Here is an 8267-nt window from a genome sequence, read left to right as displayed (position 1 = left end):
TCAAGAGGTAAAAACATTTATTTTGTCACATTTTCCTATACAAAATCCCTTTTTCAAAAGGTATTACTTCAGACATTGCAGGAATGACAATAATAATAATAATAATACACTGGTTAATTGTAAAATTATACACACATATATATATATTTATATATTTGATATCCAAAATACATTGCATATATGAAGTAGCACAGATCCCTTTTAATTGATAATGCTTGTGAAACATGAACTTTCAAGGGTACATTTGAATAATTTCTTTATGGTACAAATTATATGTTCCCTTTTAATTTGTTCTTTTAAAGCTATAAATCTTCAAGAGAAGCTGGTTGTGGATATTAATACTGTTGGTATTATTTTGCATAAAATACCTGAAAATCTTTAATGCACAGGAAAAGCTACCAATTCCAGGACTATTTGGCATGAAGTGATCGAGGATGGAAGCGATCCATCATTACCACATGTTGCATAGAGAGTAAAAGAAACCCTGGCTATTGGATTATGATTCAAGCAGGCATTTGTGGTTTTAGGAATACAAAGAAAATATCTTTAACACTGAAAGGCCCTTGGGATGTTACAACCAAATTTCAGAAATAATAACAATAACAAGAAAACTAAAATGTTAAAATGTATTGCCCAAATGTACAGATATAAAAACGCTTAAAATGCTCAACAAACTACTTAGCAGAAATGGACTTAAAAGGCTTGCATTTTTGACCGAGGTCAACTCGTATTAATTCTCTTGACTTTTTATACTGTGTCACATATGAAAATAACTCTGCATAATTTATACAGTAAGTTGCTTTAATGCCTAGTTGACTGATGCTTATAAAATAATAAAAAATAGGTCTGACAAACGCACAGCGTTTGCGAATCTGAGGATTTCTTTGTTTCATCTCGTCATATTTTATTGGTTTTGTTCTCTGATAAACTACTTAGTCCAAAGTAATTTATTTTCAAGTGTCCATTTTCAGTTACTCGAAAAGAATACTTTTGATATTAACAGCTTTGAACACCTGAAGATGGATATGTATTGACATACTGTTACATGTTGATGAGGAAATCCTGACTTGAGATTCATGTGCATTTTGCTGGGCTTTAAGATCAGTGAGAAACTAACATTCAAACACACATGCTGCTCTCAAACTAGGATCCAGCCCTGGTAAAAATGCAACTTGACTGTCTATTAACATGACTTACTGCCAAGTCACTTCTCTGTGCTGACCTGTACGGTCCTGACTGGCCTATACAAAGAAGAAAGAGACACCATGGCAGCCATTATTGTCAGAGTGCACTTCAAAATCAAAAGTTGTCAGATTTTTGGCAAGATAATCTATTGTATGCATTTTAAGGTGTAGTGCTGTCTCATCTCTGATTAATAGACAAGATATGGTATGAATCAGCAGTTAAACCTCGGCACTAACTCTGTCAGGGTTAGGGCTTTGATTCTCATTATAGCACATCTTAAAACTGGATGAACACTCAAGGCATTTTGGATAGACAAAAAACATCCACTAGACAACAGTAGATAATATCGGCACATCTACATAATCACATCTGCAAAAAGGCACTTTCATGTGTTTGATTCATGAGCCGAAGTGTGAAAGAATTAATTTCTTCGTTAAATGTTTTTTACAAAATGAATACATCTGACAAATTTTGATTTTGCTAAAGGGTATCCCTTTTACGCGTGTTTCACAAACCAGAAGACATTCACATTAATACTGACATGGTCGAGCAACAAAACATCTGGAAACAGCATGGCTGAAAGGCAGCAACATGGCAAACATTTAACAGCCAAGTGTGTGGCCCACTGAAAACATCTGACCTGGGTTGAATTATTGTTGAAAATTACCGCAATTATATCTTGACTTAGCTTCCCCAGCACAATCGAGTCAACTGTACACATCGGCCCCTCCTTGAACTCCACACAAAACACACAGAAAACATTTTAAGCAACTGAGTTGACCCAGGACAGCAAAACATACAGCGCTTCCTTCTACGGCATTAAACTCTTCTCTAGCCTTCCAGTTTGGAGGATAATTTAAATGGCATATTGAATGGCATATTCCAGTTGCCAAATTTCATTCAGTGCTGAGAAAAGTCCATCTCGTTGAGAGCTCTTTCTTGTCCAGCGAATTCCAGACGACTCTCCACACACACATAAAAAGATGCAGATGAACAGAGAAGTAGACAGAAGAAAGACAAGGCTAGCTGTGGTGGGAATAAGAAACCCCAACATTTCTTTAGACGAGCAGAAAAGGCAAATACTTTAAAACACAATGTACATAATGTACTGCGAAGGGTGTAGATTGAGACCCATAAGTAATAGGCCCATGTCTGGTATTGTAGTGGGACGAGGAGACAGACAGATTTGGGTTTGTCTGCTGTCTTCAGGCTTTGGTTTGGGAAGGTTTTAGAAGGGAGACCTACTGGCTTGTAGGTGGAGCTTTCAAGAGAACTGGAAAGAAAGGCACAGGAAACTCAGACGCACGTCCATGAAACATAAAAAAAAAAAAAACAGTTTTCTAGTCTTGTAAAAGTAAGTAGTATTCCATTTTGGACCATAGAATCCAGTTGTTTATAGAATTATACAAAAAAACTCCTTCAATTTAATTATCCTTCATTCAGGGGTAAAATTTATTCAGAGGACAATATTCCTCTATCAATTCAGTCGGCATCATTTGGAGTGCAGGTCAGCAATTATGGTCTTCCTTTTTGGGCAAGAGGAGGTTTTTAAGGGCGGTGAATGGTCATGAAGGGTTGTTTTAATAGTAACTGCCCAGGTGGGATGGCACATGAGTGTTAGGATGGCGGGGAACATTTGGGTTGGGGTAGATGCCTGCAGTGGGTGAGCTCCAGTACTGAGCAGTGGGTCCAAAGAAATTGGAGGAAGTGACTGGCATGGACGGAGGGTGTGGGGATACAAAGTTGACCTTCTGCTGGTGGGCATGGTAGGAAGGCACGTAGGCTAGGTCCGAGGGGTACTTATACATAGAGGACTCGGTAGGGTGCGGCTGCAGTGCCTGAGCGATGCCATGGAAGTCGAACTTGTAGGCGTAGCGTTTTCCGTGCACCTTGGTCATGATGTTTTTGTCATAGTAGTAGCGCAGTGCACGGCTCAGCTTGTCGTAGTTCATGTTAGGCTTGCTCTTACGCTCGCCCCAGCGCCGCGCCACCTCATCCGGATCTGTCATCTTAAACTCGCCATTGGTGCCCTCCCAAGTGATGCAGCCTGCGTTGGCGCTGTCAGACAGGAGCTCCAGGAGGAACTGCCACAGTTGGATCTGACCTGAACCTGATAATTGACACAAATACAGTTCTTGATCAGGCACAGATGCTTTCGCATCCAACTAAAGCCCCTTTTCCACTGCTGGTACCAGCTCGACTTCACAGCGTTCGCCTTTTCTGTTGTTTTTTTTTTTTTGGTACCAAGCAACCTGAGCTAATTTTAAACGGTGGCCAGAAAACATTGCAGACCACTGATTGGCAATCACTCCCTCACTGCATTTGGGATACGGGACATCCTGTTTAAAGCAGCCGCTATTGAATAGCCAAGATACTATTGCAGCTGAATTTTTCATTTTACTGGACTATTCAATTAATGGCAACCCGTGAAACCACATCGTGGTTAATCAAGGAGGTGCAGACGTTTCAGTCAGTGAGGGTGTGTATCGTATGGAAAATTATGTCATGGTAGTTTTATGTGGTGTCATTATAGTAACAAAGTTGCATTGAGGGGGTACCATCTGCAGTGGAAAACGCAATTCAGAAAAGTAGCTGGTACCAAAAGGAAATAGAATCAACTGGAGTAGACCCTGTACCTGGAGTGGAAAAGGAGCTTAGAACAATCAGATACCTGACTGTGCTGCGAATCTTACCTGGGTTGGCTAGGCGACTACTGGTGGGGCCCAGAATCTGATACGGATCTGTGGACAAAAAGGAGCGCTTTGTTAGTCTACATAATGATTGCTGTGGTGACATGACAATATGTTGCCTGTGGTAATTACTATTGAAGACTGACCGCACATGTCCCTGAGCAGAACAGTTCATGACTTAATTCAATGCAAATCAAGTTCTTCTTAGAACCTTTTAGCACAATCTCACGTCATATGAAGTAAATGAAACTAAATATGCTAAATGCTGTCAAAATGAATCGTTTTATGTTGTTAAGTTTTTCACTAGGTTGTTTGGATTATTGTATTCTGCACACCCTCTAAATAATGAAGTGACCAGAAAACCAATTACACGTGTTAATAAATGTGTGGTTGAGAGGCAAAGAAAAAAAAGAGGAGTAAACACTCTGCTTGGGGTTAAGCTGCATTAGTCAATTGTTCTAAAAGAAGCTTCACTAGAATCGATCTGGCAACCAAATACAAAGAGCTGAAATTCCTGGATGTTTCAATCGAGATTACAATCCTATTATGAACAAAGAGTAATTAAGCTCGACTGCATCAACTATCAACAAAAAGAAGAAAAAGAAACCTCTGTCAAGACAACCAAAAGGAAGCTAATATCCGCAATAATGAATTAGCTTTGAGTCTGTGCTGTGATTACATAGACCGAGAAAAGATACCGCGTAAGCCGTTACCTGGCTGAGCTCTGGGCTGCTCGGCGGACTTGGTCACATTTTGAGTAACCACTGGTGAGCCTGCAGAGAGAGAGAGAGAGAGAGGACAAGTGAGAGAGACATAAAGAGGTTCAGAGAAAACATCAGTGGGGTGGCGACAGATAAACAAAGCTACACATCTTGAAGGCATGCCAGCAGAGGTCCAAAGTAAACAAGGCAGTGGCTGGTGGCTGGACTGACTTCTTCAGCCTGTGTAATCTTTAGGAGTCTGTCCCACTCATCTAGACTCTGTGGATGTTGGAACGGCCCCGATTGTGCAGCAGACTTTGGTCGAGCAGTATTTTTGAAATGATTTGGTGGTTTTAACTTTTTCGGCGTACCAAGTAATGAGGTACCCCCCCCGTCAGGTGAGATGTAAAATCACACCCCACCCTCTCAGGAGGTTACCAGCACTGTCCAGTCAAAAAATGTAAAAGGCTCTCTGTGTATTTTTGCGTCCTCACCTTTGCCACTGTGCATGTTGTTGGACCATCCTGTCCGCCGTACAACATCATATGAGGGGTCTGACGAAGAGAGAGGAAAGTTTGAGTGTATTTAAAAAGAATAGTTCACAGAGAAATATGTACAACTTGTAAAATGCCAGTGGATGCACTTAAGTGCTCAAGGAATCTTGAGTTGTGAGAGTGCTGCATATTTAGTCCATACGGTAGGGGTTTCGTCTCGTTCAGGGCAAGCCAATCGCCAGAATGCAACAGTTACAGAAGCCCAGTGTCAAATAAATCAATCAAAACATGGGTAAAGATATTCTTCACAGGAAATCTGGACATGGTGATGTGGTTTTGTTTGGCTCGTTGTGATGGGTAAAGTGTCGATGGCACAATCTTTGACAGAGAGTACAGTTGGTTGAGCAGCTTGCAACACCCTGACCACAAATAAAAAGGCTGATGCAAATTAACGTACAACAGGGACTCACTCACACACATAAAGACAATACATGCACATAATATCCAGCCTCATCCCATCTCCCCACAGGAGCGGCTTTCATGAAACCTTGACAAACAGCCAAATTGGCCCAGTTTGGATGAGTTCTACCTGCTGTGTGTGTGTCTGCTGTTCAAACCTGACCGAGTGTGAATCTGGACAGCTTCCAGTAGCAATCAATCACTGACAAAAGCAGATAAAACAGAAGCTGTATCGTTCCCCTGGCAATGTCTAAAAAAAAAACCCGCCCAGGTATACTCAAAGTGCACCTGGCCAGCGCCCTTGATGGGTTGTATTATTAAGAGCTAAAACAGCTTAAACAGTTGTCAGACAGCAGGGAAATATAATGCGTACTGTGGCAAGATACGCTTTACTCTCTGTTGCGCCCAACACGCTATTCAGTGTTATCATGAGCTGCAAATCTTTTTGTCAGCAGTGTTGCTCCCAGAGAGCAGCAGATAGACAGTGTAATGGTGACGACAAAGAGGTCGTCGATCGGTTCAACAAGCTGTTAGAAGGGCAGCAGGCAAATCCATTTCCCATCAAGGCAGGCTGAATTTTTGAGAAACAGGCTAAGTGACCAAATTGAAAGGTTCAAAACCGTGACCTATGTACTCACAGTGGATGTTACCTTACCACTAGGACCTCTCCTAAAGGTCAATAAAAGCTCCTGGCCTAGAATTTGCATTAAGATCTATTCACAAGACAATTCCTGTGCTCACAAAAAGGGGTAGAGTTGACCCTATTGGTATGGGTGGCATTGTTTAATACACACAACCTGATATATCATACTTTAATAGGGTAGTTCTACATGCGGCACCAGTTTTACCAGGAAATCCATTATTTAGTAGTCCTCTGAATGACCTCTAACTTCTTTTAGACTCAAGAGTTACTTTTAGTAACACTTTGTGGATCAGAACACAAATGCAGAAGTGATGCACTCATCAGCCAGTTAGGCGCTATTGACCGTTAGGATGATCCCAGGTAACTGGCTAATATAGAGCATCAGCTCCTTTTCTTAAACATATATATTGTATGATCTGCAAGATTAATTATGAGCCTGAATAGATAATTAGAATAACATGATTTAACATTTTGTAGGTGAGTGAGTGGGCTGATGTCAGACTACAAATGCACTCTCTGTGTGGATTGGTGTGCAGGTGTTTGTTTGTCAGACATGAATATTTATGTGTTTAGTCTAGTGCATTGATTCAGATGCTGATAAGATATCAACCACTAACAAAAAACTATTGAATTCACATACATATTTCCCTGTATTATTCTTGACTTCATTGATTTATATTCATTTGTGTGAAATTAAAGCCTTTTGTGGACAAAGCACGCTTAAACAGTTACTTAATATAAGTTTGCCAAGTACTTTTAATGAGCCTGAAACACATGAAAGTGATTATATTCACTTCTTTGGGTGCCAGCTTAACCTTTATGACCTCATACGCCCACACCAGATCCAAATCAGTTTCCACTCCATGCCCAACATTTCCAAACACTGTACAACACTGCCCTCCTGTGGATCAGGAGAGCTTCACAGTTTAGTTTTAATTCAAATAAAGAGGAAATAACAAAATATTTCACATCAATGATTATATCTCCTTTTGACATAATTGAAATGGATACTCCAACCTCACTGCAACCATAAAAACAAAGTCTTTTTTTTTCTTCTTTTTTTTTTTAACTCATTTCATAATCCACCATTGAAAATGCAAAAATAAATCACTTTGAATTCAGTTATGCGTCTTGTGCTACTCTCAGAAGATGTTTTGTTTTAATCTTTCTCTACTCGCAGAATATTCTCCATTGGAAAAATGTCCTGCTGCTCAGGGAAATCTCAGTCTCTTTACTAATTTCTAACTTTTCAACTTTTAACGCCTCAGCAAAAGAGTCATTCCTATCTGCAGGCAAGAGAGAGGTTTTTTTTCCTGGTCCCTGAATCAGTAGAGGAATTGAGTGAATGAAGAAAAAGTGGCAGGCTGTATCGGTGACAGCATGAAAAAAGTAAAATGAAGGATGCGGGCTCCCAACTAAAAAAGAATAAATTAGAATATGATCAAACGTATAAAAGAAAAGAGACGCGTAATCGAGAGAAAGAAAAAGAGGCAGAGGAGGGACAAATAACAAGCGGGCTGCCGTGGCTCAGCGGGGCTGTCAGGTTCAATCTGGTGTGGGCCGGCAGGATAGCCAAGGAGCAGTGACTGGGGGAGAGTCCTGGGAGACTTGCGTTTCCTGCCTGCTTCGCCTGCAGACAACCTCTCTTTGTTTTACTGGCCCTTTTTTCCCCTCTACTCACCGCCAGTCCCCCCCCTCCCACCCCCAACCATCCACTCTCCACCACCCTGAAAAAAACACAACGGGGCTACCTCCATCTAAGGGTTAGGGACATGGTGGGGGGGGGGGAGCAGAGACGAATGAGGGGGAGATAGAGAGAGAGAATCACAGAGAGAGAGAGACTGAGAAGGAGACAGATATGTAGACAGAGTGAGTAAGTGCATGCAGAAGGAGAAAGAAAAAAGTAAAGAGAGAAAAATAATGAAAAAAAAAAAAGTCAGAGTCAGACAAAACACAACTTTGGAATTTGAAAAGAAAACAATGTCAGCAAACCCAGCTACTGTCTGGTATGGGCAGGAGGAGATACCCTATTATATGGGCTCATTTAAGACGCCCTGAGTGGTTGGTAGTATTAAAAAGCGATTTTCCCTTTAGC

General features: G+C 40.9%; 1 protein-coding gene across 2 annotated transcripts in view; it reads right to left on the bottom strand.

Moving 5' to 3' along the window:
* fli1 (Fli-1 proto-oncogene, ETS transcription factor) overlaps positions 1-8267 on the bottom strand; it is a 28481-nt gene continuing 20214 nt past the window's right edge. For both annotated transcript variants that reach the window (XM_069147697.1, XM_069147698.1), the window contains exons 6-9: positions 5071-5130; positions 4589-4648; positions 3879-3926; positions 1-3295 (exon numbers count right to left, since the gene is read on the bottom strand). In XM_069147697.1, the coding sequence (XP_069003798.1) occupies positions 2766-3295; positions 3879-3926; positions 4589-4648; positions 5071-5130 (698 nt within the window). In that variant the 3' untranslated portion in view covers positions 1-2765. The remainder of the gene's footprint in view (positions 3296-3878; positions 3927-4588; positions 4649-5070; positions 5131-8267) is intronic.

Source organism: Embiotoca jacksoni, unplaced genomic scaffold, assembly GCF_022577435.1.
Source record: "Embiotoca jacksoni isolate LCO1_2020_lvr unplaced genomic scaffold, fEmbJac1.0.p SCAF_14, whole genome shotgun sequence".
Lineage (NCBI taxonomy): Eukaryota > Metazoa > Chordata > Actinopteri > Embiotocidae > Embiotoca > Embiotoca jacksoni.
This window is presented reverse-complemented; position numbering and strand designations above follow the sequence as displayed.